At 39.5% G+C, this 24,585-nt stretch overlaps 1 protein-coding gene across 2 annotated transcripts in view; it reads right to left on the reverse strand.

The window, feature by feature from the left end:
• EBF1 (EBF transcription factor 1) overlaps positions 1-24,585 on the reverse strand; it is a 405,187-nt gene that overhangs the window by 58,457 nt on the left and 322,145 nt on the right. For both annotated transcript variants that reach the window (XM_052642605.1, XM_052642604.1), the window contains exon 10: positions 22,784-22,910. In XM_052642605.1, the coding sequence (XP_052498565.1) occupies positions 22,784-22,910 (127 nt within the window). The remainder of the gene's footprint in view (positions 1-22,783; positions 22,911-24,585) is intronic.

A 24,585-nucleotide genomic window follows, 5' to 3' on the forward strand; every position in this document is an offset into this window, starting at 1 on the left:
GCTGAGCCTCTCAGCTCCAAGCTCTCATTCCAGCAGACTCTCACCCTTCAGCCTAATCTCAACCACAGCTAAACTTTCCCAGCCTCTGGAGACAAGCATTTGGGCTGCCTTCTGACCAAGTGTGAGATAGGTTTTTTTTTTTTTTTTCTGTTTATGAGATAGGCTACAGAGCCTTTCCCAGGATAATCAGTCATCTTGACTGGTGACCTCAGGCAGAGGCAGACAAAACTGGGAGATCTAAATCAATGGATTTGTTTTGTAAAAATCACTCAATTCTATTGGGACAAATTTTATTTGATTTTACTTTTATTTGCACCTTTTTTTTAATTTGAATGACATTTGTTTTTTAAGAGCTACTTTGAATACTTTGCTTGAACCCATTCCTAATTAAAAATAATCTCTAAGTATAAAAATTATGGTTTTCTAATTTTCTTTTTATTCACGTATCCATCAATCTGTCCATTCAACAGCCATTACTAAACTTTTTACGCTCCACCAGGCATTATGCTTGAGGTGATCAAAATGCAAACTCTATCCTTCCAGCAGTATATTTTTTCATTCCCCAATAAATATTTGGTAAATAAAATGAGGAACAAATGAACTAAGTCATGAAGGAGTCAAATGCAAATAAGAAAATAAGCGGAGGGGAGTGAAATTTATACATGTGACATTGTTTGAACACTCAAATTCTTAGTGAATTCTGCCACAGACTTAAAATGTGGGCATTTCTTGGTCACTAATTCCTGTGGCCTTGATGTTGAGGCTCTGGACATAAAAACAAAACAGTTGGTGGGACTTTTCTGTAAAAATGAAGACTTCTGACCCAGATGCTCAGAAAAGAAAAGAAAGTGAGCTCTTCCCAGATACCCCATCCCCTTCCTCCATGGCCTGAGCCAGGGTTTATCTTCTCCTGGTTAGTCTGGAGCAATGCTTTGCTCAGCTCTGACCCAGAGGTTGGCATGGTACAGATGGCAAGGCCACACACCTGCTCACAGAACTGGAAAACCTCAGTGGCACCTAGAGCTTCACAAGGCATGCATCCTATGTTCTCTAGAGAGAAGGAAGGCTGTGTGCTGGGTAACCCACAATCATCATCACAGGGCCAACCTAATTGTTTCCTTTTTAGGCTAACCCTTGCACTCTCATTTCTGCACATGTATAGCCTTCCTTCTACTGCATCAAGTAAGACATCAAAGCATCCTTCATTCTAATAGTCACTGGGGAAAATATGGGATGAATTGAAATCTGAGAAAATCAGACCTTTTAGACTATAATCTCCGTGAGGGCAGAGCCTGTGCGCATCTGATACATGGTATCTCCAGTAAGTACACTATGGATAATGATTAATAAATATCTGCAGAATGGATGAATGAACGATCAAGGCTCAGTGCTACATTTCAACTACCTTGGTGGCTAAATACTAATGATAATGCCACACGCAGAGTCGGACATGACTGAGCGACTGAACTGAACTGAACTGAATGCCACGTGCTCAGGATGCTAAGGCCACATGCTCAGGACGCTAAGGTCATCTGCCTGTAGCCAAATCCTGGTTTTGCCACCTTCTTGTTGCATGACTTGGAGCAAATTCTTAACTCTTCTTTGACTCAGGTTCTTCACATGTAATTTGGGGATAATAATAGTACTTCTCTCATAGTGTTAGGTTTCTTTTTTTTTTTTTTTAAGAACAGATGTCTAAAAATATGTCGTATACTCAAAACCGTGAGTAGAGTGTAGTTAGTACCTTTTAAGTGTTAGCAGCAATAGTTGTTGTTGTTTGCTAAAGACAACTGGGGGATTCATTCAGTCAACAAACATTTTTTGAACATCTGCTTTGGGGCAGACATAGTATTAGGCGCTGCGAATACTCTGGTGAACCCAATAGAAATAGATTGTCAGACAATCAATTCACAGATTGAGAACTACTTAAGGTCATCAATTGTAAGAATTTCCATTTCTTGAGTCCTTAATATGCACCATTTATAATCTGCTAAGTGCTTTAATCATATTATCTGTTTTAATCATTACAACAAACTAGTGAAGATTATATGTTTATTTCCCCCATTATTCAAGATAAGAAAATAAAGTTTTAAGTAGTGAAGTAACCTATCAAAAGCTAGAGAGCAGGGCTTTTATCCACTCTTTCATTCAACAACCACTGGGAACCACTGTATTCAAGGCAGGCTCTATGTTGACAAGAGAAGAACTAGTACACACAAGAAGTCACAGTGACAGCCACAAGTTTTTCAAAAGCAACCTGTCTCAAATTAAAAGCACACAGCAGAGGAGGATTATAATAGTTGAGCTATGATATGACATTTATCTCCATGAAGATGAGAGAACAACACTAAACAAGTAACAGTTCGTTTTGACAATCTGCTTGCCAACAAGCAAACAAATAGTGTTTTAAACTGATTCAAATGCACCTGACATTTAAACGCATTAATAATTTTAAAAATATATGATCTATTAGAAAAAATAATTCGCATTCTTTTTAATTCAGGCACCACAGAATCTAAGTAATCATTGTTGCAATTAATTGCTTCCTTATTGCTTGCCACTTTCCTTTCATTACAAGAAATTAAAGAGTAGAAGCAATTTTACAATATATATTTATTCAAGCTAAGATGACTTGACATCATTTATTGTATTTGTACTTCCCAAACATTAACTTATTATTCTTTTAAAACTAAAATTCCTTTAGCTCCAAACTGACTTAGCATGCTCCCTGCAGTGACATACTTGATAATCATGACTCAAAAATGTGGAGCTGGAAGGGGCTGAGATAATATGTTGTCACTCCCATATTTATCATTACATTTCCTGAATCACCCGGCTTCGTAATGATGATTTCTTTCCATTCTTTGCACTGTTTGGCAACTACATGTTTTGTGAATACCTAAGAACGCTTATAAATATTCTCCTTCCTTGCAGCCAATAAATCTTTAAAATTAAAAGACAAAGTTAAAATGACTTCTGCACTTCACCAATGCCTCCACTAAATGTACCATACATCTCGCAATTTCAATATTCACAGTTTAAGACTCAGTGATGACTTTCAATCTTACTTTGTGGATAAAGAAGGAGGGGTATGCTTTGTAGTTTACTGAAAGCTATTTTAGGAGTTAGTCTTGAGGGCTGGATATTTGATTCTTTCTGTTTCTTCATCCTTCCCTCTCCATCCACCTTTATTGACATGGGCATCAGCCTCTTGTTCCACAGAATCTTTTTTTCTTTTAAAGTCAGAAATGGAGAGACAAATATTATAGAAACAACAATTTCAAGGATCTGGTGCAATGACATGGATCAATGCTTATTGAAATTTCTGGAAGCCTGATCTGCTGAGAACATAGTCAGCCGGTATGGCTCATATTTCTAGATAATGATCACAGAGTGACTGGGGGGTGGGGTCGTGAAAGTGAAGCTTCTGGGCAAATGATAGCAAGGCTTTAGCACTGGGGAAAATCCAAAGATGCTTCGGAAAAAAAGTGTGTCTGGGTGATGCTCTGTGGGCTTGAAGTGATATCCATTTATATACTGTTCTAACTCTACTGAACTATTTGCTATTTAAAGAAGCCCTCCTCCCACCTTTATGCTCCCTATCAGATCACACTTATTTTTTTAAATTTATTTTTAATTGGAGGATAATTGCTTTACAATGTTATGCTGGTTTCTGCCCCACAATGATGTGAATCAGCCATAAGTATACATATAATTAGGCTTCCCTCATAGCTCAGTCGGTAAAGAATCTGCCTGCAATGCAGGAGACCCAGGCTTGATTCCTGGGTCGGGAAGATCCCTTGAAGAAGGAAATGGCAATCCACTCCAGTATTCTTGCCTGGAAAATCCCATGGACAGAGGAGCCTGGTGGGCTACAGTCCATGGGGTCGCAAGAGTCAGACACAACTTAGCAACTACACCACCACCACCACCATAATATATCTCTTCCCTCTTGAATGACCTCCTCATCCTGCCTGCCAATCCCACCACTCTAGGTCATCACAGAGCACTGGGCTGAGCTCCCTGTGTTATACAGCAGCTTCCCACTAGCCATCTATTTTATATATGGTTTTATATATATATAACTGTTACTCTTTGAATCTGTCCCCCATCTACTTCACCTGCTATGTCCACAAGTCGACTCTCCACATCTGCTTCTCTATTCCTGCTCTACAAACAGGTTCATCAGTACCATATATATGTGTTAATATACGATATCTGCTTTTCTCTTTCTGACTTATTTCATTCTGTATAACAAGTTCTAGGTTCATCCACCTCACTTCAACTGACTCACATTCATTCCTTTTTATGGCTAATATCCCATTGTTTAAATGGACCACAACTTCTTCGTCCATTCATCTGTCAATAGACATCTAGATTACTTCCATATCCTGACTATTGCAAACAGTGCTGCAATGAATACTGGGCTTCTTATTTTTTTCATAACACTTTTACCAGTCTGAAAATTATGTTATTTACTTGCTAACTTCTGTACTGCCTTCCTTCTCTTAGTAGAATATAAGTAAATTGGAGGCAATAACCTCATTTTTCTGGGTCACAGAGCCTAGAAGATGCCTAGAAGGTAACTGGTATCAAAAACCTTTTTGTTAAATTAGAATGTCAATATTATTACACCCTCTCTTTCAAAAAAGAAGCAAAATGATAAAAAAAATATTCACTACTGATAGGATCATCTTAAATTCTAGAAAGAACTTCGACTTCTTCAGCAATGAAAGACATTCTACCATTTTAGGAGTTACTATGATGATGGGATATTGTCAAGTTCATGTGTTTACATCATAAACATTACAGATAAATTTATAGATTCATGATTGATGCATATGAATGTCAAAATTTCAAGCCCTCTTAAAGATTTTGCTCAGAAACAATAATACTACAGCCTTGTCCACAAACCATCTTAAAATATAAAATGATGTCATGTCAAAACAAAGTGGCATAAATGTATCACATTCAACTCAGTAACTTATGAAGAAATACAACAGATGCAAATGTCTTTAGACAAGACAAGCTGCTGCTGCTAAGTCACTTCAGTCGTGTCCGACTCTGTGAGACCCCACAGATGGCAGCCCACCAGGCTCCCCCATGAATTCCCTCCAAATACAAGGGCCCATAATAGAAGACAAAGATCTCTCTGGTCCCTAAATGAACCACATGGCACTGGGATTGTCATTAGCTACTGTAAGGCAACGAAGAACTTATCAAATCAGAGCCAAAGTGTTATTAAGACCAGGCACAGTGGCTTTAAGGCAATATAGATTTCTGAGCTATTTATTTATTTATTATTACTATTGCGGGTCCCACTGTCCCAGCTGCAACAATCCCAACTCTGCAGGGTCCGTGTAACCAGGCGATAGTATCTAAGAAATAATGAGCTGAGGAATGCTGTTCTTTCTTTCAGAGCAATCTCAGGTGCGATCTTATACCGTAAGGACTGGATCAATACACCCAGCAGCAAACCGCTCGATACCTCCTGAATTATTGCTTCATTTTTCTTCTTATTATAGATGAGTTGTGTTATTATTTTCCCCAAATCAATATTTTACAACCTTTTTTATCCGTTTCTCCATAAATTTTGTGATTACTTTAAACTGGGAATTCCGGTACACTAAATAAGATGCAGTATTTGAAAGGGACGGAATGTACTGACATGTTTTTGTTTTTGTTTTTGTTTTACTCTTTTAGACACGGTGCCTTGTTTAAAGGCACATCATAATCAATAGCTGAAGGAGCGTTTTCACAGAGAAAAGTTTAATATAACCCTGTATTCGCAAAATAAAAGTGCAAATCCTTTAAAATAGCAGCAGCCCAAACAACTGCAAAGCTGAAAAACACAGAAGGAGGTGCAATTGATCAGCACTTTGCATCTGAAATTTCATTGCTAATGCTTCTTCTCTCCTCCAGTTTAAGGGCCAATGCAATTCCGTTAAATTGTTTCTCACAAAGGAGATAAGTCTATGCACCTTGGAGAGAGCTAATTGGCTTCTATAGCTGTCTCCTGCTAAGTGTTTAAAACATCAGCAAATCAAATCATGTAAACTCATACCCTGCTCTGCTGTCAGTTTGCTCCAAGCTTGATTATTTAGATGTTCACATTAGCAGCGCCCACACTTAAGAAAGAGACCAGGAATACACTCCCTCTGTGAGTTCCGGGATGACTTGAGTTAATTCTATGCTTCCTATGAAATAATGTGTGTTATTTGGCAGAGATGCTCAGTGGTAACTAAATAATCATTACTGTGCAGCCAGTGGTAATTACATGGTAATTCACATTAACTTCATAATAAGCACTGTATTTTTCACTATATCCATCTGAGGATGAAGCAGAATCATAGTCTTTCATTTCTTTTTAATGCCACCCAAAATAAAAATAAAGTAAAATCACTCTAAGGGCAGAAGGACAATATAGCCCTGGTGAGTTACGCTACAGATTTCATTAAAGAAATACTTAAATCCATTAAGTCTAATTAGACATGACATCCCAGAATTCACAAACAGCACTTTTAATAAACTCATTAAAAAATTTTGGTGGCTTCTTTAGAAAATGGGAGGAAATTATGTTATATTACAGGCTGTTCTATTACATTAAGGTTTTATAATTTTATATGGCCTCTTCTCTTTTTATGTAAAAACCTACAAAACTTTATAAGAATAGTTCTACTTAAATCAATGAGTCTTAAACAACAATGTGCTTCTCGTAATATGTGCTTAATAATGCAATAAACTATTCTAAGTGGTATAGAATAAAAGGTGAAGCAAGTTATTTTGATTGGCTGAAAGGTATCAGGATAAAGGGACCTAATTCCTTATAGCATTGCAATGCACAAGTTACATTCAAATCTCCATTTACATATATATTATTTAATTTGGGCAATTATCAAATCCTCAAACCACTTTTCCATTACAACCTGGACCCTTAAAAGGATTCACCCTGGATGAATGCATCATATGTAAGTGTATGAAAAAGAATTCTGAGGAGAAGAAAGCAGAAGGAACAACTTTAATTGAATACTTCTATTAGCAGATTAAATTGGGTCTGTTGTAAATGATCCACCCTTAATTAGCTGCAGTTAGAAGTGGAATCTTTTTGCCTTTTCATACTGGTCATGGGATTCTCATGGCAAGAATACTGAAGTGGTTTGCCATTCTCTTATCCAGTGAAGAAATTAAAAGATGCTTGCTCCTTGGTAGAAAAGCTATGACCAAACTAGACAGCATATTAAAAAGCAGAGACATTATTTTGCTAACAAAGGTCTGTCTAGTCAAAGCTGTGGTTTTTCCAGTAGTCATGTGGATGTGAGAGTTGGACTATAAAGAAAGCTGAGCGCCGAAGAATTGATGCTTTTGAACTGTGGTGTTGGAGAAGACTCTTGAGAGTGCTTTGGACTGCAAGGAGATCAAACCAGTCAATGCTAAAGGAAATCAGCCCTGAATATTCATTGCAGGGACTAATGCTGAAGCTGAAACTCCAATACTTTGGCCACCTGATGTGAAGAACTGACTCACTGGAAAAACCCCTGATGCTGGGAAAGATTGAAGGCAGGAGGAGAAGGCGACAACAGAAGATGAGATGGTTGGATGGCATCACCGACTCGATGGACATGAGTGTGAGCAAGCTCTGGGAGTTGGTGATGGACAGGGAAGCCTGGTGTGCTGCAGTCCATGGGGTCACAGTCGGACGTGACTGAACTGAACTGAGGAAGTGGAATTAATATATTTTATTTTTGATTCTACTCATTACATTTAGTATCAGTGGACAACTAGGTCTTTTTTGCTTTTCACCAACTGAGTACCTTTTAAGGACAGTCTGATAAAAAGCTTTATTTCAATTCTAACATAAGACCCAAGTGAGGTTTCGAGCTGAACCCCCTTATACAATCTGGATTTTTTTAATGAACTATGATATGCCACTGAGGCAGTAATATATTCTTCTCTGATAACTGCAGAACAGACCTGCAAAAATCCACACAGTCATTCACTGGCAGCCAGTCAGGCAGCAAATAGCAACTGAAACACCTCAGTGCCAGGAACACAGCACAGATCTCTTCCCAAGCAGATTTGCATCTTGTCCCTGGTCACCATCATCTTACAAGTATCTCCCTCTCACTGCCCCTGATGATAATGATGACGATGATTTTGTGTCTAAAGCCACTCCATGTAAGACCACTAAATCCAGCAAAGCACGATACATCTCCTCAAGGACTTTCAGGGAACTGAGGTTTAAAGGCAGAGTGGAGGGTCCACAGGTGTCTTCAGGCTAAGGGAACACACTCACTAGTTTCCATGGGCACTAGACACAAGGCTGTGGCGGGGACAGCATATTTAGGCGGACACTGTCTCATCCTTCCTTCTCTGGACCTTGGGACAATGACCCTCCGGACTAATGAGGTTTCCCGACACTTTCTGGTGACCAATAGAAGTCTTGATCTTAAATTGGGCTTTCACCAAAAGACAAGATAAAGAAAATGCCCTTAGATCACAAGGCTCCACTTCACCAAGGGTAAAATGGCACTTGACTTTCCACTCAGAGTTTGATTTACTCAGAGACGAAGCAAAGCTCCTCATCTCTTGTCAACAAAAAGTCAAGAATGAAAACAAATTGGAATGGTGGTGTCTGTGACACTTTTTAAAAAACAGATCACATACCGGAAGCCCAGGAATCAAACACACTATACTATCTCACCCTTTCCTTGAAAGGTCAGAGACTGATGACCTTAAAGAATTCAGAAAGAGCCTGCTAAATACTATAGTGATGTTGGTTGAATGATTTTTATATCCATGCAAAAATGTGATCTTTACATATTCATAAATATGAAGTCCATTCACAAAATAACTAGTTGAGTCCATTTATGTGTGATTTGTTCCAGTTCTGTATACAAATCGATTATACATCAGATCAGCTTGGGAAAAGCTCTTCCTACAGAAGTCTCAGTTACCTTCTCTACAAAATGGGCAGGTTGGTTCAGGGTATCTCTGAGGGCTTTTCTGGTTCTAAAATTCAGACTTACGAGTCTGCTTTTCTCCAATCCTGTTGTGATAAGATCCACTGCTAAGTGAGCACTTACTGGATGCAAGTACCCTGCTAAGTGTGTCACATGCATTATCTAACTGGATCCTGACAGCCACGGTGTGAGAGATTATCATTCCCCATTTTAAAGATGAGAAAACAGTCTAAGACTATATCAATATTAAGAAACGATTCAGATCATATCAACCAGTGGTAAGTGCTATGAATAAAATAAAACTGCTACATATAATAAATGTGCAATGCTGAGGAGGCAGCCTAAGACTCCAGAGGCCTCCATCTAATTACTGAATCATATCTGCACAAAACTAAAAAATAAAGTATTTGAAGTCCATTTTTATATGTAAAAATATGAAATACCAAAATGTCTAACCAGTTACTTAGGGTGAAAAAGATCCAGTACCAGACCCATCACAAGGTAACCTAGATGACTTTAAATGAATCACTGTACCTCTCTCTAAACCGCAGTTTTCATACCTGAAAATTGGTCTAAAAATACTTGCCCTTTCTACCTTACAAAAGAGAATTAAATGGGAAAGGCTTGGTCAACCATACAGACTGCACTTAGGTAAATTTACTTAATTACACAGTCATAAAAGATAAAAAGGAACAAAATTGGGCCATCTCTAGAACCATGGATGGACCTAGAGACTGTCATACAGAGTAAGTCAGAAAGAGAAAAACAAATCTTGTATACTAACACATATATGTGTGGAACCTAGAAAAGTGATACAGATGACCTTATTTGCAAAATGGAAATATGACAAAGACATAGGGAACAAATGTATGAACACCAGGGGAGGAAGAGGGGCAGAAATTGGGAGATTGGGATTAACAATATATGTGCTAATGATCCTGTGTATAAAATAGATAATAAGAGCCAACTGTATAGCGCAGGGAGCTTGCCTCAATGCCCTTTGATGACCTAAATGAGAAGGAAATCTAAAAAAGTGGGAATATATGTATACATACAGGCTTCCTTGGTGGCTCAGATGGTAAAGAATTTGCCTGCAATGCAGGAGACCCTGGTTCCATCTCTGGGTTGGGAAGATCTCCTGGAGGAGGGTATGGCAATCCATTCCAGTATTCCTGTCCTGAGAATTCCAAGGACAGAGGAGCCTGGTGGGCTATAGCCCATGGGGTCGCAAAGAGTCAGACATGACTGAGCAACTAACACCCACACACATATGTATACATATAGCTGATTCACTTTGCTGTACAGGAGACACTAACACAACACTGTAAAACAACTATACTCCCATAAAAATTAATCTAAAAAAGAAAGACAAAGATGAGACACAGAGGCCCAGTAGTCAAGCTTGCTCTTTGGTCCCTAACATATAACTTTCTGAGAAGTCACAATAATTTTTTAGCTTTGATGCCAATAATTTTAGTTAGCAAAATTTCCATCATCTGAGCTAATCAGAGCACATGTTCCATTTTCTAGTCTTGAACAAACTGGAGAAGAACCAGACACACAAGCCTGCTCAGAACAGATTCTTCAGGGACACTTTCCTCCACCCAAACCTCCAAATAAATTCAAATAATCGGCTTGGTCTCAGTGAACGTTTAACAAGTCAGTTAACACCAAAAGGAAACTATGTCTATCTCCAGCATGACTGGGAGGTTCTTATTCTGTGCAGATATTTAATGTGAATATATTCCTGGCACTAAAGTTAAAGTGAAAGTCGCTCAGTCGTGTCCAACTCTTTGCAACCCCATGAACTATATAGTCCATGGAATTCTTTAGGCCAGAATTCTGGAGTGGGCAGCCTTTCCCCTCGCAAGGGATCTTCTCAACCCAGGTATCAGACCCAGGTCTCCCGCATTGCAGGAGGATTCTTTACCAGCTGAGCCACAAGAGAAGCCCTCTTGGCACTAAACACAGGCCTAAAATGACTCCATATTATGTGGGAGTTGAGACTTACTGATGCTAATCACCAAGGCTGATCCCAGGTGGCACTGCCCAGCTGGTGAGGCATCCCCCTGTGATACACAGAAGGGAGCTACAGTTGGTATTAACAGGGAAAAGATGAACAACTACATTTGGAGGCCAAAGAGCCATGGGTTCAAGGGCAAGTCTGCTCTTCTGATGTTATTCCTGCCCATGATTTAGGGAGTCCCAGCTTCTGTCCACTCCCTCACTGTTAAGAAGTTTGGTAGAAATTCTCCAATCTGACATTACTGGGATGATTTGTACTTTCAGTGCCCTGAATAATATAAGATCCATAAGATCCAGTTTATTCAAATCAAAAATACTATGTGGTATAGAATTCAGTTCACGCCAAGAATCACATTCTCCAGGCAATAATAGAGTGAGTTGCCATTCCCTTCTCCAGGGCATCTTCCCAACCCCAGGGATCAAACCCAGGTCTCCCGCATTGCAGGCGGATTCTTTACCATCTCAGCCACCAGGGAAGCCCCTCATAGTATTCAGTTCACACCAAGGATCACATATGCCATACGACCCACCAATAGAAAAGATGGACCAGTATGCTGGCATAAATGGAAAAAACTCTCTTCTTTTAAAAAGCTCCCTTGTTATATACTTGAATAATTTTAAAGTCTCTCTTAAGACAAAGTGGTTTCCAATTATGTTATTTTTAAAACTAAATACTATTTAGGGCAGGAAGCAACTATAATCCATGATGGTTTGGTAACGCTTAAGAGGTTGCACGAAGGGGACAGCAGAAACAAGGAAGATTAGAAAACTTACTTAAATGTAGCAATTTTCTCGGTTCTCTCACCATTATAAATGTTCCTCAAAACAAGACTTTCAAAGACTAGTTTTAAGGACATTGCTGAAGTGGTTATGTTTGGAGACTTAAATATAGAAAATGGGTAGTTCTGGCTTTGATAAAATTTCCTGTGAAAGCATCATATCCAGACTCAAACAGAAGATCTCAAACAACTAAAATAGCAGAGAATATAGTAGGACTTAAAAGGGCTCTGATTTTGCTAATAAAGTCAATTTGTTTTGTAATGAAACAAGCTGATGTTAAAGATGACTGTAATGAGTTTGAATAGAAGTATAAACCCTAAAGGTAGAAAAAGTTATATTTGTAACTGTTGTCAATTATGTAAGGGGTTTTAAATATGTATACTTAACTAAATTAATGTGCAAAATACTATAAATAGACTCACTGGCATCTATAAATACAGAGGTTTGGCTAACTTGGTCCTAAAATATAGAAAACTTTTTAGGAAAATGACAGAACACCTTATATTCAAAATCATCCTCTTGTTCTGACAGATATGGTGCTAAAAGTTCTGTGAAGGAAAAGATGTGGCTATCCAACAAGAGGGGAACAATTAGGTAAATTATGATGTGGCCACAAATAGACTATTACATACCCACTAAGATGCATTTAGGAAGAGATTAAGCTAATAGAGGACATGTTTACTCTCCAATTCAAATTACAAAGGAGGATACAAAACCATATAAACATACTGTGATTAACTCTGACAAAAATACATAAGAGTTCCCAAAATAATCTTAGAAGACTAAAAAACAATAACAGAAGGATGGGTTAATGGGTTTCTTCATACTTCTCGTGTTTCTAAAATTTTCCCTCCTACATGAATATGCATGATGTTCATCACGACATGATTTGTCTAAAATGGCTCCAGTTCCTCCTAGACCTCCTAGAAATACCCCCACTCTCCCATCACCAACAATCTAATCTTTTTGAAATCACATAATTCAAAAAAGGGGATTTACTGCTTCCCAGGCTCTGGTATCCTTTGACTGGGGTCCAAATCCTGGCTCCTCCATTTATTAACTACATCACCTAGGCACTTCACCTTTCTAAGTGTTTTTATCTGAAGAGAGGTGGCCTTAACACAGATTCTCAGAGGAAAAAATGTTTTACATTCCAGTAATGCAGTCAGGAAGAAGATGAACAGAGAGGATACAGTAAGAAAAAAAAAAGTGTGAAATAGGAGAGAACAACAGTAGAGAAGTCCAGAAAAGCTGTTGGAAGCCCATATAGTAGAGAGAGGAAAGAAAAGAGGAGTTTAAAACTCTAGCAGGAAACTCTGCTATCCTGGGGAAGAAGGTCGGAGGGGGAGCTGCACTGCCCCACCTATTGTTATAATTTTGGAATTCAGAGACGTTAAGTGTTTCAGATGAGTTCTTGTTTTCACCTGTGGGAAGCACAGTACCGCTTCACATAGTGGGGGAAATTTTACAGACTTGCCTTCCTTGGCGTTTCAGGTTGAGAACAAACAGCTACGGGGGAGAGGGTGCTATTCCAAACCTCTGAGACTCGGGTCCTCTGACAGCTGAGGCCTTCAGAGCTACTTATGCACAGTCAGTCGGGGTGGCAGATGAATCCCAACCAATAAGGATGCCAAGAACAACATGGGCATAAGACCAATGACCCTATGACGTAGGCTTTTCAGGAACAAAAGGAGACGAGAATCGAGAGCTTAGTTGGTAAAGCATCTGCCTGCAATGCTGGAGACCTGGGTTCGATTCCTAGGTTGGGAAGATCCCCTGGAGAAGGAAATGGCAATCCACTCCAGTATTCTTGCCTGGAAAATCCCATGGGCAGAGGAGCCTGGCGGCTACAGGTTGCAAGAGTTGGACACGACTTAGCAACTAAACCATGCTTCGACAAGATGAAGCTACAACTCGTGATGAGATTTTGAAGTGTGAAATGATCATGAGAGATTAAAAATTATTTTACATTTATAAAGCTCTGATGTTTATGATATGTAGTTAAGTGAAAGACCAAATGAGTATTATGTAAGGCATCACCCTATTTTGGTAATGATTCAGATATCTGCATAGGAAAAAGAGAAGACATATCCCATTAAAAATAATATTAACAGCTAACGTGTTATTTATGTATAAAGAACTGGGCTAAATGTTGACACTTTTAATACTGTTTTAATTCTTTTCTATTGGTACTTACTGAATTGTCTGAAATCAGCATGGGCAACTTTGCAATAAAGAAAGAAAACCTTTAATGCTCTAGTGGGTGCCACACCACTTAGTTAATGGACAGAAAGACAAACATCCATACCATTATAACGGTGGACACATGAAACAGAAAATACTTTGCCATCAAACATGTGGAATAAATGTTAGGAAAGGAGCAAAAGAAAGAACTTCATTTTCATTTCCCTCCCCCGCCACTGCCCTCAGGATATTAGAGAAAGTTTCAAGGTACACAGTTTAAGTACTGAAGGGTTAATTTATCATGATGCTGGGTTAAAAAACAAAAAACAACAGCCTTGAAAACTTTCAAATAGTTTATTGGCTTTGAAAACCAAATCATGTTCAATCATACTAAATAGATTAGAGGTTCAAGGCTTTATAGTATTGCATTACGTTGGCATGAATGCATATAAAGCTCAGTCCCTACCTTTATTGTTAATAGCTTTCTAATCCCTGACTAGAAATTTATAGTTTAGAAATGGCAACACATCTTAAAGATTAAAGCCATGTGACAAATAGTTCATGTCCCTTAATAACCAAATCACATGCCTTAGATTGGGGAAGCTTATCTGCCTTTTCCTCTATACAGTTTCATTGGTAGGAACTACTTTATATCCCTATTACATGAATGATGAATGGGGCCGTTGGTTATGGTCTGTTATTTGCTTGGCTGTAGTCAATATGTTTTCTTTGGACAGGGATTTCTGTGATTTATCTCTCTCCTGGCCTTATCACTTATTAACTCTGGGTAGACAGGAAAAAGCCAAGGTTGTATATAAGGCCTAGTGGCCATTTAGACCTCTAATGTCAGTGAAAATATCCCTTTTAATGATCCTGTTACACTAGCTACTCAAGTCCTGATTACACTCCACTCCAAATAGGAAATAAAGGTCGTATTTCTTGGAAAGTATGTACATAAAATATGCAAAATAATATGCTTCCTTCAGACCAGCTTTATTCTTTGCAGAAACGGCTTTCATTTTACAGATGTCACAGAAGTACAATGGGTATTTTCAGTGATTCTTGTTGCTCTTTTCCCCGTATGACACCAACGGTGTTTAAGTTTACAGATGCCACTGGGTTGAGGACCACCAATCACATCAATGTATGTCAGATCAGCAGCGATTGTACTTTGTGAAAAAATTCCCTTTGGCAAAGGAGAAGAGGCTTGGGACTTAGCCTTTGGATCACAAAAGCAAAAAAGAATAAACATTCTCTCTCCCTTGAATTCTTTTCTTTGTGTGTAAATGGCTCATTTGGAGTAATATTTGAGACATGTGGACAGGAGCAGCCTGTTAATTTTTCTTCCTTCTTGGGTCTTTTCCAATTAGGACACAGCTAAGGCAAAACTGCTCGTCAAGTGTTCATTACACAGCCCTCCTTCAGCTGAGTCCTAAGTGAAAACAATCTGATTTAAAAGAAAACACATTCTTGCCTTCCTTTCCCCCATTCTTACTGAATTTTCTTAGACCCGTCTTTATAACAATTAACACAAGTGCAGAATACTACCCTATATAAAGCATTTTCATGCCCATTCTTTCCCTGATACCCACAAGACCCTTGGGGCACCCAGAAGAGGAATAGTCCCACTATCTATTCACTGAGAGGAATCCCAAAATCTGGGCCTGAGCCCTTCACCCCCTTCACCTCCATATCCAACCCCTCTCCAGGTTCTGTCCACTTTTCCTCTTAAATATCTCTTGAATCCTCTCACTATATTCCATCTCTACCCATTACTACCCAAATTAAAGTCATCGAATCTCTTTCCCAGACTACTGCAAAGGCCTCCTTACAGGTCTTACTTATAGCATCCATTTTGGTTTCCTATGTTCCAGCCAGCCAGAGTTTTTCTGTTTTTGTTTTACTTCAAGCAAAAGTCTGGTTATGTCCACCTGTCCACTTTAAGGACTGCCCATTGCTCTTGAGATGGCAGACAACTAAATTCCTCCCCACGGCTGCAAGGCTTCATAGGCTTGTCTCTGCCCGCTTTTCCAGTCTCTTCTCTTGCCATTCTTTTCCTCTCTCTCGATTTTTCAGCCTCAGTGGAATTTTTACAGCCTTCCCAGATGCCACATTTCCTCTCAGAGCCCTCTGACGTGCTCCTCTCTTCCGGAACACTCAGTTTCTTTCCACAACCACCGCCACCCCACCCCCCCACCCCAGCCCAATCCTTCATGAACTCCCAGGTTAACTCTTAATCACCCTTTAAATCTCAATCCGTACATCTTTATCTGACAGACAATATCTCTAACTGACTGACTGGGGGTCCTTTGTTATATTCTTGCCTGAAACTCTGTTCTTGTTTTTCTGGACACTCAGTAAGGTTTGAAGTTGTAAACTTGTGAATATCCATGTTTCCTCTTAAACTACAAGATCCATGAGAACACGGTTTTACTCAACACAGTTTTAGAACACTGTCTAGAATAGAACAGACAATCCACAAATACTTGTGAGATGAGTGAATGGAGTAACAAAAGAAAGTCATGAAATCAGACAACCTAGATCTTTTGATTCTGACTCTAATACCTAGAAAGAAACAATTTCCTTAATCAGATAAAAGCTGGCACATATGTAATACTAAATAAAATGTGCTCTCACAACCAGTTCTTTATAGTTTGAAGAGAAACATACCCATTATCTGCTTCTCTCCTTTTTCGCTTGCTTTTAGGGAATACTCATATTGTACCAGGAAAGCATTACATACGTTGACCTATTGACTTCTTAGATGCAGTTACTGTTAAAATATCTCATTTTACAGATAAAAAAATTAGTACTATGTAATATAGATCCAACCCCATTTTTTTTTCTTTAACAAAAAAATCCAACTACTATGCTCTCTACATGTAAGTTCACATTAAAGGAGATAGATTCTTAATTAACAGCTCTTATTTACATTCCCTGCCATCCAAAGCACAAAAATCAATGAGGACCCATTGATTCTGTGCAATATGTCACTCAATTACTAGAGAACACCTATCGTAAGTAAGATACTGAGTCAAGGTGCTTACAGTGGGCAAAGCAAGATAATTTCAGGGAGGTTCGCTGCCTGTGGACCTTTTGAGATGTGTCTATCTAAGAACAGAGGAAGAGAGTGAAGGTATAAGGAAGTGGATGAATGAGCCATCTAAGCACGTGCAACAAAAGAGCTCCAAGGACAGCAACTCTTCCAGCTAATCAAGATGAACCACAGGAAACCTCAAAGTCACCTAGTCAACTGGCTCATTTTACAATAGAAACCCTGAAGTCGGGAGCATGTCAGCAACTTGTCCCATGTCTCATAGCCAGTTAGTAGGGCTGGGACTAGAACACAGACCGCCCTGATCTCAACCCAGTGCTCTGGCCACTTGCTACAGTGGCCAGAGAACACTTCAGAGGGGAATCAAGTTTGAACTGGATCTAGGAAAATCACCATATTCAAAGTTGCTAACCATGCAGTAAGCTTGAGGCATAGTGGGGAGACTGGGACTAGAGGAGCCAAGAAAGCGCCGGACCCAGAGCACAGTGAAATGTGAATGACAAGCCCAGGAGTTTGGGCTATATCTTACATATAGCGAGCAAATAGGAAAACTTTCTCTGCACAGAAATGGTACAAAAGTGACTTTTGGGAAGCTTAGTCTGGCAATGAATTAGTGTAAGAAGAGGCAGAAAAACAGGAGATTCACTTGGTGGAAACTCTCTACCTTTTCCCTAAGCCTGATAACTTTGTTTATCCCCAGGATGGCAGCCTTCATTTGTGCAGGTTTCCAAGAACTAAAAACAGAGCTTTCTGCCTGAAACCTCTTGAAAGGGGAGTTAATGCTGATTATAACCTAATATCTTTGAAGGGGGCTGGTGATAGATGGTACCCATGTTACTATGGCCTCCAGAAGAGGGGTTGAAGTTGGGGATGGAAATAAGAGAACAAGTGTGCTGTTCCTGAAAAATCAACACCTGAGAACTTAATAAATCTGGGATGCTTTATTAAATGTTTATTATTTGAGGCCATTTCTAAAAAAAATACTTGTTTAATCAAAATAGTCATTGTCACATTCATAAATCTTTTTCTTACTACCTTATTTATACTGTGCTCTCTTTATTTGTGGTTGATTAGTATTACTTATTTCTCTAATTTACTGATAACCACAGGTTTATTACTAAAATTCCAAAGGACATTTCATAGACTTCTAGAACATGATGGAGAAGATAAACAACATGTAAAATATTTACACCATATTGGGGACAGCAATGAATGAATGAATAATAATGATCATCACTTATTAATGGAAACTACTAATATCTGGCTAAGTGCTCATGCTAGCTCACCTTAAGTGCTTTATACACATTTCCCTGATACTAAGAACAACCCCAGAAAGTTATTTTTCCTTGCAATAATGTAAACATGAGGTAGCTGTGGTTTAGAGCCATCATACTACATACCCAAAATAATCTCTCTGGTAAGAGGCAGAGCTGAGATTTCAATCTATACCCATCAACTCTTAAACCCAAGGACTTAATCACTATGCTGTATCATCTCCTTGGAAGTGAGAAAGAAAAGACTAGGGGGGAGGAATGAAAAGAGTGAGAAGGGAAGAAAAAAGCAGAGAGAGTGGGGGTAGAGGGAGAACATAGAGGAATGGGGAGAGAAAAAAAAAAAGAAAACTGGAAAGATATGGTACATGTCATCAAGTTTCATGGAATATATTCAGGCAACATGACCCCTTCTACATGCAAAGTAATTCTGGGCATATGGTACAAACAGGAAGCATTTCCAGGAAGAATATTTATTTCAAAGTAAAGTCTGAGACTAACAAGAATTTTGTTTAGTCCTTCCACAAGAACAGGAAGCTTGATGGAAAATGTTAAGAACAGGAGAAATCAGCACCAGAAAGGATTAGAGCTCTGACCCGACCAAACCAAATCTGACTGTTGGATGAGCAACCTTTGGGGCTTTCACCAGCTTTTGGGCAACAGGCAGTATATGGTTCTTGTACACACCTAAGCTGGTCTAGCATCCTGGTGGCCCACTGCTCCAGGCATATTTCCCCAAAGACACCAACCACTCCAATAGAGAAGTAACTGGAATGAGGTTTAAAACTACATTTAGATTTGGGCACCTCTTATGAAGAAAAACCAGCTTGAAGAGCTTTGAAGAAGCAGCTAAAGCCTTCTGAGAGTCTTTTATCAACGACCAAGGTTACTTCAAGTTTAGCAGGAGAGAATTCTACAAGTCACTTAAAGATGTAACAGCAAAGAGGCTACTGAGAAGAACAAAGATACCAGGGAGGCCCCCTCCAGGGCAGTGGAGGGTTATGGGGATTGACTTCCCACTGGACTGACGGACCAGACACAGGATTAGGGAGGGCTTTGAGAAAAGTCCTGTCCTCAGAAAGGGTTTTTGCTTCCTCCTATGAGAAAACATGATTTAAAATTTAAAGTCAGCCTTGCTCTCCATTTACATGAGAATAACTCGCCACAATAAATCAGATCAGGGACAAGATATCCAGCTCTTTTGTTCTGGTCCAGTTGGGATTCACTTTGCTCCCTCACTCTGATGGAGCAGACACCAGAGAAGGGCACAGCTGGCAGCTGAAAATCCTCACGTGTCCCTGGTCTGAAGCACCAAAGATGGAGAGCTGCACTCCTGTCCCTACAAGTGGAGCCAGCTTGCAGGCAATCTGTGTTTAGTCAAATTCTTTCCTCCCACCCCGAGAAGTCTGCTTTTATTTGCATAGATTAGGCCAGGCTGTTTCTGTCTCGGTTGTGTGTGGGTTTTTCTTTTTCATTGATTATGGATTTTTACAGACTTGCACATACGCACGCGCAAATCCTCTCACACACACTCAAAAGCAGTACCTTCATTTGGGATGTTTTCAGTGCCAGGACTTTTTATTTTAAAGGAAAAATTCCAAGTGATATTTTCTCCTAAGAAACAGTGTTGGCTCACCCTATCCAGAAAACCAAGCCTCGCATCTTGAAACGCCATGGATGTTAAAGAAAATGAAGTGTGAGCTTCTGTGGGAGGGGATGGAAGTGGGCGGGGGGGAGGCGCGGGCTGCAGGTTTCCAATGAGCTGAGTAGTTGTTCGGATACAAAGAACAGAGAGAATTTATGACCCATCTCGACACCTTTGCTAGAGAGTGGCGACAAGCAGGTAAACTGAGCAAACCACCAAGGTCTGGCAGCACCAGCCATGAATGTGTGACCCTTGGTAGGGGCATTTAATGATAATGATCAAGAGTCTTCCATGTGGTTCACCAATTAACAGAGACCCTCTTTTGTTAGAAATCATGATGTCACAGTGACTGTGAACAGCCAGCTATAGCAATGGGGAAGTTTTTGTACCGGTTTCTTTGAAATTTTATTTTTCCAAATCAGAGAAAAGTGAGTCTCTCTCATAATACTTAAAAAACTAAGTCTTCCTATCTATGGTCCACCATAGACGGTCCTTCCATCTGTGAGGCAGGATCACCAAAAGCATTTTTTCATACTTTAAATTTCCCGCACACTTACACACGGGCATGCACACCCAGGACTTCTCTCTCTTATCCTTAACTACTTTGGGAGACTTGCAGATTGGCCACTTTTATCTTTGATCTTAATTCCCCCGTCTGATACAGGTTTTCCAAGATGTGATTTCTTAAATTGATGGCAATTTTTTTAATGGTTAAAAAAAAATTCCCAATAATGATGGGTCCCCTAGCTATTTTCTTTTGAGAACTTAAGTAATTTAATGAGGATGATTTTTTTAACTTTTATGGCCAGGTGGCTCAAGGGGATATTTTGTTGAGCACTGATTAAAAATAATTTCTTCTAAATGAGACCTGACCACAGAATGGAACCATTAATGGGCAGAGACGCTGTCACCAAAGCGGAATCACGCTTGATTGCCTCTCGTTCCTCCCACAACACGAGCGTTTTCTTCTTCTTTTTCTTCGCCTTTTCTTGTTCTTAATGGCAGAGTAAATAAGCAGCCAGCGAGGCCTAAATGTTTTCGACCAAAAACAGAGTCCAAACTCCTCAGAGAAAACATTTGGCCTCTGTGGTTTTGTAATATGTTCCAGAACACCGAGTTCAGTGAAGAACATTGTGAAAAACTCCCATCCATCGGAATGATGGTGGGGAATGTTACAGTATCAGAAGTTTCAATTGGTCCTTTTCCTGCAGGCCCATAATGAGGCTTGTAAAAAAAAAAAAAAGCGCTATGTGGAAGTTCTCATGGGAAAAATGAATGGCAAGAAATCCTAGCTTTAAAAGAAACAGCTAATCTGCTAGTTTGATTGTTCTTCAAAACTTACGCTGAACCAATGAGCCTAATTAAAAACACTTGGCCTACTTCTATAAAGCATCATAGCTTTCTCTATGCTTCGTTTGTATACACCACAAAACTCCAGATAGACTATTATTTTTTCAAGTGTTTGCTAACAAAGTGCTGACTTTGTTGGGATGGCTGAGCTAATTTCTTGAACTCAGTGTGAAACCTTAGCTAAACAAAATTGTGGTAATTTTCCTTAATTTGTAAAAGTGATTGGAGTGCAAATAAAATTTTCCTCTTGGGTCAATCCTATAATTTTCAATTAACTAAAACTAATCGTCAGGCAGGCACCAAACCTGCATTTTGTTTAAAGGACTGGGAGGCATTTCCAAGGGTCAGGATGCATTAGCTGTTTTTATAATTTTGAGAGAGAGGGTTAAGCGGGGAGAGCGAGTCACTGAGAAGCATGGTTGATTTTGCTCCTCCTACTAAAATACAACAGGAAAGATGCTTTGAGATAAAATGTCACAGTAAAATAAAATTTGTCCATTTAATTGTATGGTTATAATTAGGATGTGTTAACACAGTTATCCCTTCATGCTCTGGAGTCTCTTTGTGTGAAAGCAGCTTACACTCTGTACTTAATCTGGCTTTGTGGTCCTTTATTGATTAAAGAAGGAAACATGGGGCCAGTTTCTAGAGGCAACAACCCAGCAATGACTGCTACATAGCAGAGGACATAGATTGTCCCCATAGCCAGTGTGGTCCTTGGACCAGGATCATCAGCCTCTCCTTGTGAGCTTGTTAGAAATGCAGAGTTTCAGATCCCACCCAGAGCTAATGAATCAGAATCTGGATTGCAACAAAGATCCCTGGTGTTTGGTTTACATGTAACACTCTGAGGATCTCTTTGACTACACACTGGGCACTTAGACTATGCACTTGATATGTTTCCATAGAGAACCTGCCTAGATCTCTCCATGTGATGTGAGGAAATTCACCCTCACCCTAGAACCCTAGCTTCTTAATGCAAGATAGGTCCATGTGCCAAGGCAGGTCCATGTGTTTGGGATGGCAGGAGGCAGTCATGGGGAGCAAAATGAAGCTTAAAGGGAAAGAAAGCACCAAACCAGAATTAAATATGAAAATCACCAAAAGTCTTTAAATGGCCATGGCCAGGCTAGAAGAAAGTTGTATTGTGCACCCAAGCACATTCCTACTCCATAAAGCAAGAAAACCCCCACATGATGGCTTAACATCCAGAGACTCTTAGGACTCTATCGCACTCCTCCTTGCTCATGCCACTGCCTTAGGTATCTAACCCATGATTTCAACAGATCCTGTCATTCAACAAGGACACCTAGATGAAATCTTATCTAATAATAATGGTAATAATAGTAGTAGTAGTAGCAGCAACTCATTTCATCATAAATGGGGTGAAACGGAGAAAATGGGTCTTAAGAAGAAATAGATTTTAGATTAAAATAACACTTATACACACAAGATTGAGTCAAAGAGCCACAAGGTCAAGACCGCTCTGTCCACCATCTGCAGTAGTTCTTACCTGTGTAAATGAATCTTCCAGGTGTCCCTTTGCAGAACTGTTTGGATTTGTAGGACAAGGTGACCTCTACAACACCAGGGATATGCCGAGGAGGAGTCTGCACACGGATGGCGTGAGGAGTAATCAACTAGTGGGAGACATTTGGGGGGAAAAAAACATTGTCATTGCAATATGTAAAGGCCTCATTTCACAGCTTTCTTATCGGTTCTCAGTAAACATAGCCTTCAAACACCTAATTAACCTGTCCATGTTTAAATACAATCATGATGGAACCTGTATAAAAGACACTGACAACAATATTTACAAGTGCTCTGAGAACAGTCATAACAACTTTATCTGAGTTTTCCTACATGGCAGGCACTCTGCTTCCTGGTTTGAAAAGTGAACCTGGTCTAATGAAATGATTTATCTACTACAGGATATCCTTTGGAAAAATCTCTGTTTTAAGGCAGACACCCAAATCAGCACTGAGCTCTGCCACACCTCTCCAGAAGCTGGTGGGCCTGGTGCTTGAACTGAGCCCTTCAACACGTGCAAAACACAGAGGTAGGAAATCCATGGTCAAGGCGTTCTGATGAGCTGCCGAGCCCATGTAGGAAATGCCCAGAAGACCATTTGGTGCATTAACTACCAGAGGAACAATCAAAGAGCTTTGAAGAGGAAACCCAAGAAGCTCTCTCCCTGGAACAGCTGAGAGGTCTGGCAAGACTAAGGACTGTCCATAAAAGGGAGCTGGAAGCTGCGGAGGGGCCGGAGGATGATCAGTGGTCCATTATGCAATGTCACGTGCACAGGGAGAAAGTTCATTTCTGAACCCTGTTGGTAATCAGAGCACACTGCAAAGCAGAATTTGCTTTTTAGTACTCTTATCATTGTTTATATAACTAAAATGTTATTAATGGCCATAAAACTGGCATTATCTGCTTCTTTGAAAACTTTAGCCCTGGTAGTTGACCTTTGATGGTGCTGGACTCTGTGTGCTCTCTCTGGTGTGTGCAACTGCCTGTTCCTTGACTGCTTTCAGATTTGTTTAGCTCAGGGCTGCAGTACTGAGTTGGTATGTAATGGATGATCATTTGTACCAACTCATGTTTGTGCTGTTCTTATAACTTAGAAAGGGCTTTTGTTTCAATGTGCAAATTTAAATATTTTGTCCAGAGAATCACAGACAACTCCATGAGGATCAAGGTAACAGCACAAATGCCAGCCCCTGAGTCCTACCTAGGTAGACAGGCCCAGCACAAAGTCCTGGCAAAAAGAATGTAAGCAAGTTGCTCCTGCTAAAATCCACAAGTGATTTCTACCAAATGCTCCTTCTTGAAACATAAAGGTCATCTGCACAGAAATCACTTTAAGTTAGTAATTAGAAATGCCTATCCTCTCCCATAGAATGTGTGCACCCTTATTTGCTGGAAATATGCAAAAGATTCTTCAGGAATACCATATTTATGTGGAGCCGCTGGAGACTGAGTCCTCAATGGCTACATTTTTGGGGATGGCTAAGGGTTTACCCATAAAAGCACAAAAAATATTTACTTAAGATTTTGACCTGTTCATATTGAAATTCTTCCAAAATGCATTATATGTTTTCTAAAATAAGCAAAATATATATAATTTAACTTAGCCTTAATAAATCAAGACTTTCATTTGAAATACCCCTTGTTATATCTTAGTTCTGTTTATCTTAGATTGGTGTATCTTCTGTAATACAGAAAAGGCCTAGGTGACCATGAGGTATGAGGGGCTATTTTCCCCGCAGTAAATGGCCCTGGATACTTATGAGTTTTAAATTATTTCTATTT

This window comes from Budorcas taxicolor, chromosome 7 (assembly GCF_023091745.1).
Source record: "Budorcas taxicolor isolate Tak-1 chromosome 7, Takin1.1, whole genome shotgun sequence".
In the NCBI taxonomy this organism is placed as follows: domain Eukaryota; kingdom Metazoa; phylum Chordata; class Mammalia; order Artiodactyla; family Bovidae; genus Budorcas; species Budorcas taxicolor.